The sequence below is a fragment of the Colias eurytheme genome, chromosome 21, assembly GCF_061535395.1.
Source record: "Colias eurytheme isolate Ceu_HAF_F1 chromosome 21, ilColEury1 Martin Lab GWU primary, whole genome shotgun sequence".
NCBI classification, from domain to species: Eukaryota; Metazoa; Arthropoda; class Insecta; order Lepidoptera; family Pieridae; genus Colias; species Colias eurytheme.
Genome location: NC_143000.1, coordinates 4,402,555 through 4,421,880, shown reverse-complemented (window position 1 = coordinate 4,421,880; position 19,326 = coordinate 4,402,555). Strand labels below are relative to the sequence as shown.

The 19,326-nt window shown below is 31.3% G+C and overlaps 1 protein-coding gene across 1 annotated transcript; it reads right to left on the bottom strand.

The window, feature by feature from the left end:
• Positions 1–613: 613 nt before the first annotated feature.
• Positions 614–12,128, bottom strand: LOC149899054 (alpha-tocopherol transfer protein-like). The gene is made up of 8 exons (XM_090114791.1): positions 12,003–12,128; positions 10,548–10,718; positions 9,920–10,025; positions 3,772–3,931; positions 3,092–3,209; positions 2,586–2,720; positions 2,084–2,297; positions 614–1,229 (listed from the first exon to the last, which is right to left on the bottom strand). The coding sequence occupies exons 2-8, from the start codon at positions 10,602–10,604 to the stop codon at positions 1,075–1,077; spliced, it is 945 nt and encodes a 314-aa protein (XP_089970917.1). The 5' UTR covers positions 10,605–10,718; positions 12,003–12,128; the 3' UTR covers positions 614–1,074.
• Between the last annotated feature and the right edge of the window lie 7,198 nt (positions 12,129–19,326).

Here is a 19,326-nt window from a genome sequence, read left to right as displayed (position 1 = left end):
TTCTTTTTTTTCCTTGGGCACACCTTATTTCAAATCATAATTAAAAGGTAAGATATTGCGTTACTAAAAGGAATAATCGTTTTTATTATGAACGAGTATTTAATTATACGCTTAGAAATTAAAATACAAATATGTACTTTCTACTAAAATAAGAATAATTACGTCCATATCACAATGCCTAGTCTCTTAACCTAATTAAAATCGAGAGTATTAATTTTATAAAACTCTAATAAAAAAATAATTTGCTCCAATATTAAACTTCCTTAACTACGTTTCGTAATGAAATTGCTAAGTTATTGTTTTTCAGTTATCTATATTATTTCAAAACAAAGTTTAAGCCTGCGGCTTTACTTGTGTAAAATAAAAGTAGTAGTAATACTAACTATATTTCTGGGGTCGAGGAAACGCATCACAATGGTAAAGCAAATAATACGGATTCAAATCCTGCTTAACAATCACTGTTTCCTTAAAGATTTTTAATACATTATATTCCAAATTACATTCGTAGTAAGTAAAATCATCCATTCATAAATTAAATAGTAGTAGAAAAACACAAGGGTCTGTAAAGGAGCTGGAGGGCGTTGAGGTGTTTTTAGCGCACTTTTTTAAAATAAATCAATACACTCAGAAAACTTAAAACTGTTCATTATAGCCTCTTTACAGAGATTTTGTATAATAATAAGTATATTTTGTAAACGAGCGTATTGTATTGTCGAATTTACAAAGGCGTTACAAAGTGAAATAAATTATTAATTATCATGTTTTACAATACAGCAGTTTAGTCTGCATTTTGAGAGAGCTACACACTACACAATTTTGTAGTTAAAGATTTTCTTGACTCTCTATATGATTGACGATAAATCTAATTTTTAGTAGTAAAAATATAACAATACATGTAGGATAGGATGATCGAACGATCGACGACCAGTGATTTCCATCATCCTATCCTTAAGGTTTTTAAATCAATAATAACACACGGAACGTAAAAATTTAACAGCATGATTTATGGAGACATCTTTCTATTATTTCAATAGGAACTTAAAACTATAACCGATATACAAAATACGATAAATATCAGTCAACAGTCAGCAATCGAAATGTGCCCGGCATCCCCGCATATTCTTCGTTGAATTTGTTTTCCGTTCGAAGCGACTCGTCTGTACCAGCGCTGTTTATGTGTTTAATATATTCCTTGTGTTCTTCTGTTGATAATATGTCTACCCATTCCTCTGTAAATAAAAAATAATAATTTTTGAATGTGGAAATGGAATAATTTGTAAACTGCTCATCAATTATTACTAGGCTGTGCTCTATGTAGTTACGTTGTTAATTTTATAAGTGGCTTTTGGACATTGACTTATTTTGTGTAATGAATTATACAATACTAAAAAAACAATACTAGCTTTCCGCCCGCGGCTTCGCCCGTTTTATCTAAAACCTAATAAATTATAAACTATCTATTAAAAAAAATGCATCAAAATCAAAGGGACAGAGAAAGCAACTTTGTTTTATAATACATGTAGTGATGAGCCCTATAATAAAGTGATATCCATTTGTACATAAACTAAGAGCTTCCTTATTTAATAATTGTTTGAGAGACACTCTTAATCAAATGCTTAATTGATATTGCGTGGATATTACATCATAACATAAATCGAGCAGAACATTAGCTTTACAATTAAATGAGTCATTTAATTAATGTCCCAATCATTTGTAATAAACTGTTAATATTCATGTTCTACTAGCGCCGCGGCTTCGCTTGTACTAGGTACCTGTAATTACAGCCTACAGCACTCAGGGTACACTTATGCAAGATGGAAATTTTCAATAGGCCCTGGAGGGAATAGTACTTGAAATACTGGAGATAGCAAATTTTGTGAAAGAAAACATTCCTTTGTTTTTTAAAATAAATAGAACTGCATTTAGAGATTTTCAGTAAAATTTGCTAGCTCCATACTCCAGGGCCCATAGAAAGTTTCCACCCTGTATATCCAAAGGTGAAAGAATTTCTCTAATCGGTCCAGTTCTTCTAGCTTTTTCATAATTATTTTAGTAGGTACCTATAGATATTGAAAATACAAACCAAAAAGTTCCTTCATAGACCGCTCATGGCCGCCAAAGTCCACAGGTAGAACATCTTTGCCGATAATATCGTGTAGTTCATCGCAAGTCTTATGCACATGCATTCTACCAGCTATCTTTGGTTTCAATACTTGCTTGAATATTGTTAAGAGAGCGTCTATTGCTCTGGATTGTGATATAAAATGGATGCCTTTTATTTTCATTCCGTAGCCGTCCTGAAAAAGAATTTTTTCATTTTGTATGTTAGAATTTTTTTTAATTTGGTTTATAAGTTGTTGTAGACCACAAAATAATTTGGAAATTTTATTGGTTTTTAGAAGCCCAGTCAAAAATAAACAATTTTGGTAGTTTTAAAAATTTGTATTTTGAGAATTTAAATGCTTTAATGTTTATTTCTCCACATAGATTTCACGACTAATAAGCTTGCTTCCAAGCTTGAGGATTATTCAGTGTTTAAATTATTAAAATAAATACTAAATTGAACGACATAATTGATTCCTTACCATGAACAGGGCCATCACTTGCCGTATCTCCAGCAGATTTATTTTCGATATGTAATCTAACAGATTACACTCTGATAGGTCAGCAACCATTCGAAAACTACCAACGTAGTCATGATTTTTTGCGTATTCGGCCATCTGGAAATTAATTTGAGAGAAATATAAAAAATCGTTCATTCTAATAACATTTATATATATATTTTGTATAATAAATGTAACTGAAAATAATAATGTAAAGAAAATTCAAAATTCTGGCTGAGAATATAGAGTCGCGCGTTTTTACGTACGTATATCACTTACAATAAACAAACTTACTTACTCTACTTATCGTTTAAAAAATATTTATCAATTAGGTACATTAATTTGGAGCATTTATGATAATAACATGAATTTGCAGATAGTTTTACAATCAAACAAAAAATTTAGATTTTCAACTCCCTGCGTCTTGTCGGAGAGAAAAATAGAATTCATAAAAATAGAAAATAATATAGGTAGTTCAAACATCTTACTTGAATACAGAACTTAAAATATTTTGTGTAGGTAGCTGAATCACCAAATACATCAATGACTTTGGTAGCGAATACCCTGTAGTGCTCTTTTGTTAATTTCGGCAACATTGTTAAGTATCTGAAAATTAATAATATTTCAATATAGTAATAATACGGAAATATTTTCAAAGCAAGACAATTATTAATCTTATTGTCAAATTATATCCGATATTTAATTAGTTGACTACATAAATTTGGAGTGGTCTCCAAAAGGCACAATGTAATTATTGAAAAAAAAAAAGACGTGTGGCACTCGGGGACTGCCGCGGTAAAGCTATTCCATGCTATGCCTTCAAGCCACACCTCCGCGCCCGTTGGAGTGGGGAGCGTGAGGTTTTTTCGTTACGGAATTTCTGGATTCGGTCCCCGCGCTCAAGGCCCGCGATAGAAGCTATGCAATAGCTTTATAAAATGCCCTGGATAATTAAAAAAAAAGCATCTAGGCAATTATAGCCTATTCAGTGGTCAGTATAAGACTCATATTTTGCACTAATATATTAATAAAGCTTTGATTGTAAGTGTAGTAAGAAAACTATTTCGAACATTCTTTCATCAGTACTAATTCAAATAATTTTTAAATAGCATAGACTTTTTATAGTTTAAATTTCAGCTCATCCATGTTTAGTTAAAACAATATTTACATAGAATTCTCCAAATACGGTGCCAAGTCCTTTTTAACATCGTACGTGTCGAAAAACTGTGGCATCAACGTCCTCATGGTGCAGACTTTGTCGAATTGTTTCTTGGCGCGTTCCACTGATCCCTTTGTTCCTACTATTGATGTTTCTAGATAGAATTCCGCTGAAAAATAATAAATTTTCCTTAATATACATCTTATTATTTATCTATGTGAAATCTTAATATATATAAATCTCGTGTCACAATATTTGTGCTCAATGGACTCCTAAACCACTTAACCGATTATAATAAAATTCGCACACCATGTGCAGTTCGATCCAACTTGAGAGATAGGATAGTTTAAACATGTAGGTACCACGGGCGAAGTCGGGGCGGACCACTAGTATAATATAATATATATATAATATAAAGGATGTTCTATTAGTTTAAGGAAGGCTAATCCGATGTCAATAATTTTTGGTGGTGAATAGGAGGATATTTAAAAGCAGTCTGTCTACCCGAGTAGCACCTAGTTTAGAAAAGGAATCCGTCCTTTATTTCATGAATATATTTACGATTTAAGGTTATTTTTTCAGTGTTATTTTTATAGATATCAAGGAGTCAGGAGGTAATATTTGTGAGTTTTTTTGAATGGAGATAATTTGTTAAAAGAACAAGTATCTAGGTAATTATTGTAAAAAAAACAGTTTCAATTTTGAAAATTAACTGTTATGCTTTGTCAAAAATAAAGTACGAATTATAACATCTTCGCATATACGAAAATTTATTAAGAGAGTATAGTTCTATTACTTATACTGTCATGAGTTTAGTTCATAGTAATCATATAGTAATACTAAAGAAAATGTTTAATGAATTTTTTTAAATAAATTACTTTTTTATTCATGTTTGATGTGTATGATAGAGCAAAATAATAATCCGTAGACAATCATTACTATTACGACGTAGCATGTAAGAATAATATATAAATGATATATAATACACACACCGGCACAATTAGCGGAACAGAAACCGATGGGCGAGAACATCGTCTGGGATTTGAACGAATGGCAGCAGGTTCTCTTTACTGATGAGTGCAGAGTTCTTTTAAAACAGATCTATGGGAGACAGCGAATATGGAGACGCAAAGGAGAACGCCACATACAGTCTAATTTTGAACACACAGTGGTTTATGGTGGCGGCTCGATTATGGTTTGGGGAGGGATATGTTTGGGAGCTCGCACGGAGTTAGTGATAGTCACAGGAGGGACCATGACAGCAGATCGATACATCAGAGACATTTTAGGAGAACATGTTGTACCATTTGCCCCATTTATTGGTGGCGACTTTATTCTAATGCAAGATAATGCTCGTGCTCATAGTGCACAATCGGTACATGCATATCTGAACCACGTAGGTATACCGGTGATGCAGTGGCCAGCAAATTCCCCCAATATGAATCCTATAGAGCATGTCTGGGACTTGCTAAAAAGAAGGGTTAAATCCAGAATGCCACCCTCCAACAATCTGAATGAACTTGGAAACGCATTACTTGAGGAGTGGGAGCGGTTGCCTCAAGAAATCATCGATAACATAATCTGTAGCATGCCCAGACGAATGGAAACCGTAATCAGAGCAAAAGGGGGAAACACTCGTTATTAATTTTGCTTTAATTTTATTGTTAAATCATTTAATGCTTACTTTTTTTATTTTTTGTGATGGTTCATAATCATCTAAAAATTTCACTTATTTCAAATTTCTTTATTTTTCAATAAAAAATAACGAAGACTTTTCAAATTCGTTGTTAAAAGATGTTAATCAATTTGTAATTTTGTGCCTAATTACATTTTCGTCAAATATATGCGTTATTATCACATAGTCTCACTTTTTTTTCTGTTCCGCTAATTGTGCCGGTGTGTATATTATGATTATTACCTATTGTATATTAATTATTAATGGTATTTTTTTGTCGAATATGTAAAGAAACTCAATAATCATAACCCATTTTACGAACATTATGAATAGGTATATAAAAATTGTAATTTTGTTCATATGAAAATCCCATCAATTACAAAATCGAGTTAATCTCAAGTTGAAAACAATAAAAATACTAATTGTTACAAGTAAAAACTATTTATTAAAACAACAATATATGTATGTTGCTTAATTTTGCAGATGTAAGCATAGCCTACTTGAAGATCTATGAGCCACTACAACAGCTATGACAGATACATATATACCTATCTCATAGAAAGTAAATATCTAGTTCTAGTACATAGTACATAAATATATCTATGGCAAAGAAATATTTTTGACGTGACAACGTCTTATAATTCGATAGAGCCGCGTGCACGCACGAAAAAACATGACTCATGCGGCGTTACCTCGCTCTGAGGCGTTCCATGTAAGGCTTGAAGTGCGAGCGAGAGCGCGGAACGAACGACAAAGAAGCACAATCGGACGTAGTCACATTCAACCTGTGCGTTCAACTATCGTCAGTAAACCGACTTTACAGACAACCAATTTTTTTTGACGTGACAACGTCTTATAATTCGATAGCCGGCTGCACGCACGATAAAACATTACTCATGCGGCGTTACCTCGCGCTCTGAGGCGTTCCGTAAGGCTTGAAGTGCAAGCGAGACTGCGGAACGAGCGACAAAGAAGCACAATCGGCCGTTGTCACGTTCAACTATCGTCAGTCAACCGACTTTACAGACAACCAATTTTTTACAAAATAATAATGACATTGGATTTCATCACAAGGAGAAATATTCAAAACAATAAAACGATTAGTTATTCTGTGTAACTAGCTTATCCTTGACCATTTTAGTTCTCATACACCGATTACCGGTTAATTATTAATAATCAAAACAACACGCGATTAAAAATATTTCAATTCATGCTTTTTGTCTCTAGTTCAGAGGCATTTTTTACCCGACTACGGCAAAGCAAAAGGAGGGTTATAATTTTGACAGGCTATGTATGTATGTATGTTCATCTGTTCCCTCGTAACTTCTAAACTACTTATCAGAATTTGACAAATGACATATCATTAGAAGCCTCTTAATTGTCCGCTGGTCCGCGTTTTACCATTTTACACATTATGAAGTAAAAGCTCACCCTCAAGTATCAAGCAGGGTCAGTCCAAGTACATTCATCGCAGTATGGCGGTACGGACCCCGGCCTCGATATTCGGCACCATATACACACAGAGATACCTCTACGCTCCATCTAACTATTCCACATTCATGCGATGGATTGTTCTCCAATGACAGATGAGCGCAAAAACTCAGCAATTGGCACAAGTATCCAATTATCTAAATATTAGGCACGTATAATCTTGAGACTTGAATATTGAACTTTGAACAGATTTTTTTGTGAAGATCCATACGATAACTGGTTTTGATTTTTTTCTTGAAATGTTTTTATCCGCATGTTATTGAATGATCTAGCCATGTTTTATTTATGTAGACAGGATAGTTAAAGGCTTGTGTTATGAATGATGTCATTTAATTGCAAATTTTAATTTTATTCATAACAGTCGTTATTTGCTATCAATGACTATATATTTTACGTTTTACCCGACTACGGCAAAGCAAAAGGAGGGTTATGATTTTGATAGGCTATATATGTATGTATGTAGGTATATGTATGTATGTTCATCTGTTCCCTCGTAACTTCTAAACTACTTATCAGAATTCGACAAATGACATATCATTAGAAGCGTCTTAATTGTTCGCTGGTTATAGGCTATAATATGGGGTTTCACAAAATCTAATGTGGCGCACTCTAGCGGACAAAACATACAGAGTAAAAAAATAAAGTTAAGATAAATATGCCGTGTTTGGTATCATTTGAAAGCGCTTTACTTGTACATTTGAATATATATGTATATTACTAGCATTTGCTTGTGACTTTACCTGTATTCATGGGCTGATTGCATATAATTCACATCTTTTCGTTCATAGCTTCTTTACTACTTATCAGAATAATTTTGGTTATGACTTATGAGCTATAAAGCTTGTCACCAAATTTAGTATTGCGCCCTCTAGTGGACAAAAAGTTGTATGTTAATATAAAATTAAAATAAATATACCGTGTTTGGTATCACTTGAAAGAGCTTCACGAGTATTTTTAGATCATCAATTTAACTTTTGTTAATATTATGCGCCACAAATACACTTTAACACCAAAATAGTACAAATAATAAAAAGTAAAAAAACTAAAACCCAACTACGACAAAAAACGGCGCTGAAAAAGGATAAAAAAAGGTTTTCAGAATACTGAACTGAACAAAGTTGCTAATGTAGTTGCAAGTAAATGGACACAGTTATAGACTCTACCAAGATGCCTTCGTTGTAAATTGACAATAATGTCATACAATAATATTCTGAAGTATGCAATATTCCACTGTAGAGATAAATTGTCATGTTTTGAAAGGCGTAGTCACACGTTACATATACCTATCTACCGTAGCACTTTGACAACGTATGACTGCGGTTTGTTCAGCAACTTTGTTCAGTTCAGTATTCTGAAAATCTTGTTTTATCCTTTTTCAGCGCCGTTTTTTGTCGTAGTTGGGTTTTAGTTTTTTTACTTTTTATTATTGCCTAGTAGGGGAATTCTCGATGTGGTTTGGAAATTTTAGAATACCGCTTTAGAGGATCGTTTCTTAGTAGGTAACGTATGAAAATATACATTCACATTATGACCCCGTCTTTTGAAGATTCCCCAATGCACCTTAAATTAGGCGCGATTGTTTAAATGTATCCTACTATTATTATAAACGGGAAAGTTTGTAAGTATGGATGGATGGATGTTTGTTACTCGTACTCTTTCATGCAAATACTACTGAATCGATTACAATGAAATTAGCTATGTAGGTAGGTGCAAATCCAGAATAAGACATAGGCTAAATTTTATCCCGGAAATCCCACAGGAACGGGAACAATGCGGATTTTTTTAAAACGCGGGTGAAGCCGCAGGCGAAAGTCTAGTTTTAATATAATTTATTTATTTCAAATTACTTTACTTTTTCAAATATTTCAATCAATTAATTTACTATCTATGCAGTTTTCTGATCCTCGAGAATTAGTTTCATGATTAATCATTTAAATATGGTAATACATAATAATAAAGTAGTAATACTAAGTGGATTAAAATATAATTCCTGATACGTTTATGATTAAATCGAGTGATTAATTTTGTATTTGATAACGAATTTTCGGCCGTTTATAATGTTTTTATACGTCATCGATATATGTATAATGATAAATATATATCGTTTTTTTTTGTTACCGGCAAAGATACAGATTAATTAGATAAGTTTAATTATTTTTAAATCTCTATATTCTGTAAATTTTCATGAGTCTTCAATCGGTATTAATATATCACACATTCAGAACTGTTTGTAAATTTTCATGAATCCCCAAACGGTTTTAACATAATATTATGATACACTAGCTTACCGCCCGCGGCTTCGCCCGCTTTGTCTAAAACCCAATAAATTATATATTAAAACCTTCCTCTTGAATCACTCTATCTATTAAAAAACCGCATCAAAATCCGTTGTGTAGTTTTGAAGATTTAAGCATACAAAGGGACATAGGGACAAAGAAAGCGACTTTGTTTTATACTAGTACTAGGTATGTAGTGATTCTTGCTAAAGTATGGGTTATTCTGAGTGTTTAGGTATCGATTAGTATATAAGATAGATATCGATTAGTCATATAAAAATAGGATTTGAATTCTTAAGATAAGATCGGTATTTTTGTACTAATAGTCATACAAATTACATTTATATAAATCACAACATTTCACATGAATTCGTATGACTAAAGTTATTACCGGATACCTACTTAATTATAAGAAATTGTAAGAATCTTTTTAAAATTACATTTTCTGAAATTTGAATCGACACTATTTAACATTTATTAGAACTCTATATATTATAAAAAATTATTTAAATAATTCACATTACACCTGAGATGCAGACATTATTATTACTTAGTTTATGAAAAAGGTAGAAAGAACTATTAAGGGGCTAAAATGACCAAATTGGCGCAATTAGCGCTCTCGTTTGCGCACACTGTCCAATTGTATGGGAGTAAACGAGAGCGCAATCACTGTTAAATTTGGTCTTTTCAGCCCCTTAATAAAACATTGACTTACGAAAATCTTTCTTTATCAAATGCGGTTGTTTGAGCAGCCATTCCTTCAAAAGATTTACCGCTCTTTTCATTTCACCTGGCTTCTCCATATTTATTTCTTTACGAACCTGTAATTAATGTACATTTTTATCTGTATCAAAAAATACATAAGGGCTTAGCGTATTTAGTAAACGAAATGAAGTATTATTTAATACTACAGCTAAAAAAAATCTTCGCAAGAGAATAAGAAATAATCAATTAAAATTTAAAGTTGCGCTTAATATTTATATATTATTACAAAGGAAAGTCGTATTAGTTACACCACTTATAACTAGAGAAATCCTGAACTAATTTTAATGATATTTGTCCGCGTTTGCTGGACTTGTAAAAGATGCTAAAGATGAGTACATTACAGAAATTATTATTTTATTGGCTTTCATTATTTCTATTAAAACCAATATTAATCGATCATTGTATTAGACTTTAAAATTACATTTATTCATTATAATAGAAGCACATGCAACTTTTATATACTTAGACTTAATTTTACGCATAATTAAATATTATTATGATCATTGAAATTATTAACAGCAATGACAAACAAAATATTTATAAACAAGGATTATAAAAAGTTAATAAATTTCCTTTACCTGATACAATGTGTCAGGGTACAGTTCCAAAAACCTGTCCTTTGGGATAAAATCCATATTTGTAACTGAGTCTCTTTGATCACTTCACAAACACCGTCTTTTGTTATGTTATAGTATAATATAATTTATTACTAAGATAGCGTCCAACTTGCATTGCCAATAAATCGGAACCTATAATGAACATGTGATTATATGCATTGTGTATTTATATCAGAAGATCGATTATAATTACTATCCAGTAGATATGTCGTCGTCATCTGGTTGAATCTGCTATTTGATTGAATGACTAGCGCGTTCATTGAATGACGACAGAATTTACTTTTTCTAAACGTCTATAAAAAGAAAGTTTCGAAACGGGGCTCCTATTTCTGTGTAGTAAAAAAAAACACGAACATAACCTAACCCATCCCCTTATCCAAACCAACGACTATGCTAAATGACGTACAGTCAAGACGTTGAACATTCAACAACTTGACGAGTTGTCATTTACTCATTCAATTAAATGAAGGCGCTAGTCATTCAATCAAATAGCAAATTCAACCAAATGACTGCGACAGATACATTTTGGTACTTGCACAATGTTTAACGCTTTGTCTGTTCAATGTAGGGACAAGGGTAAAAATAAATTTGTGTTAAAACTCGTTTCATTAAATGTCGTATTCTTTTGTCAATATAAAATGCAATCTCGGTTCATTTTGCAAAGCCTTTTTAGATCTTTATTTTATTTATAGATTTTTCGGAATTTTTGCAATTACTGTGGCCAAGGATTCATATTGTATAAAATTACAAAAAAAAAAGAGAATTTTTGTCGTTTTTGGAACGTCCGTTAAAATTGGATCTGTCTGCAATGTTGTTAAATAAAGTAACGTAGAATATTGTAATTACAAAATAGTACCTAAGTACCTATAAATAATTAATATGCTTGTTTGCTGTCTTGAATTGACAAGACCTATAATTAATTGGAACATAAATGCAATAAAAACATGGTTCGAAGTGTATAATATATCTTAATACATATATATATAAATCTCGTGTCACAATGTTTGTCCTCAATGGACTTCAAGCCACTTAACCGATTATAATAAAATTTTACACCATGTGCAGTTCGATCCAACTTGAGAGATAGGATAGTATAAACATGAAGGTACCACGGGCGAAGCCGGGGCGGACCGCTGGTTATTGTGTAAGTTAATTTCATCCAATAAATGTTATGAAGATTATGTACACAAGGAACTATTTTTTATAGATTTTCAATAGATAAAAATAATATTGTTTGATAGAGAAAAAGATTTGCCTTAAACTTTTGTGGATTTATTTAGTTTCGTATTTTTAAAGTAATTATGTATTAGAAATAGCATAACTACTCGCCCCCTAGGTATGAAAAAAAAAATAAACCTTAAATTAAATACATTGAAATATAGGTACTTTAATTCATTTTTTATATTAAAAACTTACCCCAATATGATTTTCCCGTACATTTATTAAAACATTTTACCGACACGTTCACGACCTTGTCCAAGCGAACTATGCGATATATCTCATAGATAACATTATATTTATTATCTTTATGAGTCTCACACAATCAGGACATTTTTTTGTACAACCGATAAAATGTATCAATAATAGTTATTAGATAAACAGTTTCCGTGTACTACAAGATCCTAAAATTTTGTAAATTACGTAAAATTTTACGTGAATGTGTAGGTCATTGACTCGCACCAAGAATTCGACTCTCATTATCATTTCGTTGCAAACAAGAAATGTACTTGCTCAGTATTTATGCCGTTTAAAAACTGTTTAATATTTTCACTTTTCATTTAGGTGTTACACGCATTATTTTTCATCATTCTCAGGAACATCATCATTATTCTCAGGAACTACTGGTTCGATTTGAAAAAATTCTTTCAATGTTACATAGCCCATTTATCGAGGAAGGCTATTAGGCCTGCATATATCATTACGCTATAAAAGAAGCGGAGCCACGCGGGTGAGACCGCGAAGCGCAGCTAGTACCTAAGTAAGTAAGGACTAAGGAGTATAAATGCTTAATTAATATTCTAAATAATTGAGACTTCGGAATAAAACAAGACTACGATAAATTGAAGAGAAATCTAATGTTCTGAATAAAAGTTTATTTCAGAAAAAGCAGAAAAGTAATTGCAGTTATTGCATTTTATGAATTTCAAACTTATAAAAACAAATATAATTTAATTATAATAATAATTATGAAAAAAAAAAATTAAAATCAAACTTATAGCAAATAGATAAATGGGCTATCCTGGGCCTGGATAAATGGGCTATCTAACACCGAAAGAATTTTTCAAATCGAACCAGTAGTTCGTCTCAATAAAATATTTATGAAGACAAAAATGTAAGTGATGTTAATATTATAATGAATGTGAATTATTAAGAATTACTATTTTAAGTAAACATTATTCACAGATGTATATTATGTTAAAGGTACTCGTAGGCTCGAAATATTTTTAACAAGAATATTAATATGGGAAATTCATTGTTCCTTTTTTTAGTGGCTACTGTTCAGATTTGTAGTACGTTAAAATGGGTTAGAAATATCATACAGCGCCATATAGGTTTATTTTAAACAACAACAACAATCTTAAATACATATTATAGTAAATAAAAAATATTATATAAATGTAATAATAATTATTATAATATTAGTAAATTGTATAGATTATCATACAGGCAAAATTATATGCTCTAAGGAAGGATCAGACATCTCGAATAGACGCGTATTTTGTGAAATAGGTCTTAGATTCACTTAACACTGTTCCGCTAATTTTATTGTTTGAGATTTTTATATAATTTCATGGACAAGGACATAATATCCATATCAATATTCAATACTAATTAAAAAATATATTATGAAGAAATAAGTCAGCCTTTGTATTGAGAACTCAAAAATTCACATTATTTAATATGGTACAAAAGATAAATTCGCAACAAAGCTTATTGGTAAAAAGCAGGTCATTAATTTATTCATGCATTCATTAAATTGTTAATCCTTTAGCAATGCTTGCAGTTTTTCAGTATATTATAAATCAATACATTCCATAAATTATTCTTAACCGAGTTCAAAAAAAGGAGGACGTTTTCTATTCGGTCGGTATGTTTTTATTAGTATTCTTAAACATAAAACATTGTAGAAGCAACTGCTTCTAACTAGAAGCGGTGTCTGTAGACTTTTTCAAATCCACGTTTTACATAGCTTTATAACTACTACCTATATATTGTTCATAGTATTTCTTATCTATAATATAAAAATGAATCGCAAAATGTGTTGGTAAGCGAATAACTCGAGAACAACTGAACCGATTTCGTATCTTTTTTTATTACATTTCTTGAAGTACGAGGATGGTTCTTATGGAGAGAAAACGTAAAAATGTACCACGGGCGAAGCCGGGGCGGACCGCTAGTTACAAATAAATGTGATTTTAATATCGAAAATATTGTTCTACTTTACCAATTCATGCTCTCCCAAATTTTGGAATGTAAATTTGTTAATCAGCATTGATGTTGACTATTCTGTAAAAAAATCTAGGACAGGCTAAGTTTATTCTATATTAAGTATTAATTTAATTATAATATTAAGTTGTATTATGTGACGTTGCAAATGAGCCAAAGGTTATAGGTTATCAATAGAAACAGCTGGCGTAGAGTCGTCGTAAAGTCCATCAATACATATAATAAAATTCTAGAAAAGTGGTGTCTGTACAATGAAAATATGTAAAAAAAAATTAGCAGGGGTTATTACTAAATCGATCCCAAACCCAAAACTGTTGTTAAAAAAATTTTTGTCTGTTTGTCTGTTTGTCTGTTTGTCTGTTTGTCTGTATGTTTGAACACGCTAATCTCAGAAACGGCTTATCCGATTTAGATGCGGTTTTCACTAATATATTGTGGTAAGCTTCATTTAACATTTAGTGTTTATTTCATGTCAATCGGTTCATAAATAAAAAAGTTATGACCATTTAAGTAATCACAGCGAACATTTGCTAAGGCATTCTATACATGAATTACTTTATTACGTAAATTATACGCTAAAGTTATTCCTTGACATGTCCAGATGATCATATCGAAAGTCCCCAAGCGTGGGGGGGGTGGTTATGCTGAGGGGGTAGTAGGGGGGGTCAAAGGACCTTTATTTAGATTTTTGCTCATAAGTCTAAAACCTGCACAAATAGCATTATGGTTACTTCTAGGTAAATTTTCTATATAAAAGGTCTTTGAAATTATGTCGTAGGTATTATATTTTTAACCCCCGACGCAAAAAGAGGGGTGTTATGACCGCTATGTGTGTATTGCGTGTCTGTCTGTGCCACCGTAGCTCGCTAACGGGTAATACGAATTAGATGCGGTTTTTTTGTTACATTAGTTGTTTATTATATTATATAGGGGTGAAAAAAACGCATGTTAGTTGTTAATGTAGGTTGTTAATGTAGGTTATACCCAAGTGATATATCAAATGAAAATAGACGACATGTCATAAACAATTAGTCAAATTTTATCAAAATCGGTTCATCCATTTATTTGATATAGGGGTAAAAGTGGGAATAAATAAATGAATTTTATCAAATATACTCAAGTGACGTATCTAATGAAAGACATGACGTGTAAAGTACAATAAGACATATTCAAAATTGGTTCATCCATTTATTGGATAAAAGTGGCAATAAAAGTTGTCAAATATACCTAAGTGGCATATCAAATGAAAGGGCATGACCTGACGTGAGAAGTATAATGAGGCATTGGTATTTAATCAAAATCGGTTCATCCATTTATTATATAGAGGGGTAAAAGTGGGAATGAAAAAAACGAATGTTGTCTGTTATACCCAAGTGATATATCAAATGAAAAAGGACGACCTGTCAGAAACAACAAGTCAAATTATATCAAAATTGGTTCATCAATTTATTTGATATAGGGGTTAAAGTGGGAATAAATAAATAAATTTTATCAAATATACTCAAGTGACGTATCCAATGAAAGACATGACGTGTAAAGTACAATAAGACATAATATTTTATCAAAATTGGTTCATCCATTTATTGGATATAATATGTAGGTATAAAAGTGGGAATAAAAGTTGTCGAATATACCCAAGTGGCATATCAAATGAAAGGGCATGACCTGACGTGAGAAGTATAATGAGGCATATTTAATCAAAATCGGTTCATCCAATAATTATATGTAGGGCAAAAGTGGGAATGAGAAAAACGAATGCTGTCTGTTATACCCAAGTGATATATCAAATGAAAAAAGACGACCTGTCAGAAACAATTAAGTAGTCCAATGTTATCAAAATCGGTTCATCCATTTATTTGATATAGGGGTAAAAGTGGGAATAAATAAATAAATTTTATCAAATATACTCAAGTGACTTATCTAATGAAAGACATGACGTGTAAAGTACAATATTTTATCAAAATTGGTTCATCCATTTATTGGATATAGGTATAAAAGTGGGAATAAAAGTTGTCAAATAATATACCCAAGTGGCATATCAAATGAAAGGGCATGACCTGACGTGAGAAGTATGATGAGGCATATTTAATCAAAATCGGTTCATCCATTTATTGATTTATAGCGGTAAAAGTGGGAATGAATAATCGAATGTGGTCAAATAATATAATCAAGCGGCATATCAAATGACGTGTGAATTACAATTAGTCATGTTTTATCAAAATTGGTTAATCTGTTTATTACATATAGGGCACCTTGGGGTGATAGTGGGGATACATAATCCAAATAGAGTACCAAACGAAAGGATATGACATGTACAATGTACATAATATATAGGTATGATTAGACATGGTTTAGAATTTAGATCAAAATCGGTTCTGCCATTTACTAAGGGTGAAAGGGAAAAGTTGAAAGTCTGTGAAAGTAGAAGGAATATGGGAGCGGGAGAATAACCACATCCTGGAAATTTTGAACTCTTCTGTACCTAAGTTTTATAGCTCAGTTTAGTAATAAATTTTACTAACAGTTCTTTTGTGTTATTATTTATTTTATTTCTTAACTTTATAATAATGTGTAAGTACTTATAATTTAGTTGTATATGATAGTACGTGTTTCAAGACGTGTTTACTCAATAATTGTGTGTAAGTAGTAACTACTATGCAGTCACTATTCCACGCGGACGAAGTCGCGGGCACAGCTAGTTATAAATAAGTAAATAACAAGAGCCTTACTAACCAATATGTAAATTCCTTTTGATACCTAAATGTAAAAAAAACGCAATTTGTTATATTCGTAAGTAGGTATATTTATGAATTTACAAAGTACTATAATACGATAAAAGTCTTATGAGATAATTAAATAAATCAGTGCAGTGTAGAGCTTACTTTTTTTGTTTAGTTATAAATTATTTAGTAGAAAGCTAAATTAATCCTACTTTCTCTTAAATTTAGAAAATTCCAAAGAATGGTTAACGAAATCAATATTTAAAAATATTTTTGATACATGAATGTCAATAACATTATTAGTACCGAAAAGTAACAAAATATAGCAAGATACCAGCTTTTTTACTTGAGTTATATGGTATTGAAAAAATATTCATTTGTTTAACAGATCTTCAGATTCAGACAAAAATAAATGTTATAGGTACAACATTTTGTAATCTGGTGCAGAAATACCACAAAAAATAATTTTAAAAGACCCCATATGGAGCATGAAGGAATCTGGTAACTTTCGAATTTTTATATTAAAGTAGGAAGTAAGATTTTTAATTCAGATGTTAAAATGCGATTGGTATTAATGACAATAAATGATACCATTGACCTATAGAGAGAAAAAATGTACTTTTAAAAATATCAACTCGTAGTGGTTATACATGCTTTAGTGCTCAAAATAACTGAACGTTTTTATCAAAGAAGGATTTCGTAAAAATATTTATAAAAATGCAAGAAATTGCGTGCTTTTTTAATCTTGCACGATTGCTTATCCTAACTAATATTATAACTGCGAAAGTAACTCTTGTCTGTCTTTCGTGAGACCTGTGAAATGACAGGATGAATCATATAATTATGCGGGTTTTTCTTTGAATACGCGGTCAAAGCCGCGGGAGCAGAGCTAATAATCATATCTGTGAAAGTAACTTTGTTTGTCTATCTGTCACGCTTGAACCACAGAACTGATTTGGATGAATTTTGGTTCAGAAATAGCGTGAGACCTGTGAAATGACATAGGATGAATCATATAATTATGCGGGTTTTTTTTTGAATAGGTACGCGGCCAAAGCCGCGGGTGCAGAGCTAGTAATCATATCTATTAAATGTACTTTGTTTATGTTACAATATTGTAAACACAATACATAAATTAATTACAACCATAACAATATGATAACATTATTGTATATCTTTTTTATTGGTTTATTAACACTTGCGTACATGATAATTAGTCATTTACGATGATAAATACTTATTTGGTACTAATGGGACATCTGACCCTCTCCTTTCGATGTCTCTGGTACATCTTTAGAAATAAAAAACAAAAGAAAATGAAGGTTGCAGCCAAACCTCATAAATAGAAAAGTAATTTGGGAAGTAATGTCTGTAATTATTTGAATATTGTATGTAGAGACTTATAACTTACTTAGAACTTATAATTTCTCAGTGATATACTCTTAATATACCTATATTAATTTAAATATCATACGGAACCCATATTAAGGCATATTTAAATATTGTGTTGACCTTATCTTTTACCATTTAACAATGAATAAAATGCTTCACAAATAAAATAAAAACTATGCAATATGCATGGATGTTCCTTACTCAATATTGCGTAAATGTATGCAATTGTTTGCACTTTGGGATTAAAGTTATCAGTGGTTTAGATTTAAAGTATTAATCCGGTATATACATATATACGGTATATATTTTTAATGAAATCTTACGTTAATTCATAAAATAAAACTAGTATTACCAATACCACAGAAAGTATTATAATAGAAACGGCATATCGAAATTATTTTGGAATGTAATTATACCCTCAGAATAATTGAACATAAATTAAATATTTTTTTTTTGCTTTCTTATGGTGCATTTAGACTAAACGAGCATGGAGCTCGATCTAGAGCAAGAACATTCTTTCGTGATCTTTTAGTGTAAACGAAAACTCGTATTCAATTTTGTTCAATATTAAAGCATTGCATATAATCTTTTCGAACGCACTAAGAACAACGAAATAATGCTCTACGCCTGTTTACACTAAAATAATTCACAGTATTAGGGTTAGAATGAGCATTCGCTTGTCTGATCTAAATGCACCGTTGTGTAGGTGAGCACAATTTTTTTATTTTATTTATTTGGTCAATCAACATTTGTTCACAATGATTCTTAAATATAAATATTACTACATAACATATAGTTCTTGCGATAAAGTAACAAATAATTAGAGGTTAACACAGCATGCGCCAATTATATAGAGCTATATTTTCTTAAAAGTATACTTTTTATGTTTGTATAATTGAGTCTTGTTAGCAATTGGGAACAGTACAATTATTATTAAATCTCTCCTGGTGCCTGAATTAACTATTTATTTACATTTTAAATATTATATACATACAACTATCATCTCATATTCTTCTTATATATAAAATTCTCGTGTCACAATGTTAGTCTGCATACTCCTCCGAAACGGGTGGACCGATTCTCATGAAATTTTCTGTGCATATCGGGTAAGTCTGAGAATCGGCCAACATCTATTTTTCATATGTACCACGGGCAAAGCCGGGGCGGACCGCTAGTTATAT

Bases quoted from the DNA above. Each gene is read 5' to 3' on its own strand.
- LOC149899054 (XM_090114791.1), bottom strand. From the start codon at position 10,604: ATGGATTTTATCCCAAAGGACAGGTTTTTGGAACTGTACCCTGACACA. The intron at 10,026-10,547 runs GTAAAGGAAATT...CATTAATTACAG, and splicing joins ACCCTGACACATTGTATCAG to GTTCGTAAAGAAATAAATAT. The intron at 3,932-9,919 runs GTAAGTCAATGT...ATTATTTTTCAG, and splicing joins TTTGATAAAGAAAGATTTTC to CGGAATTCTATCTAGAAACA.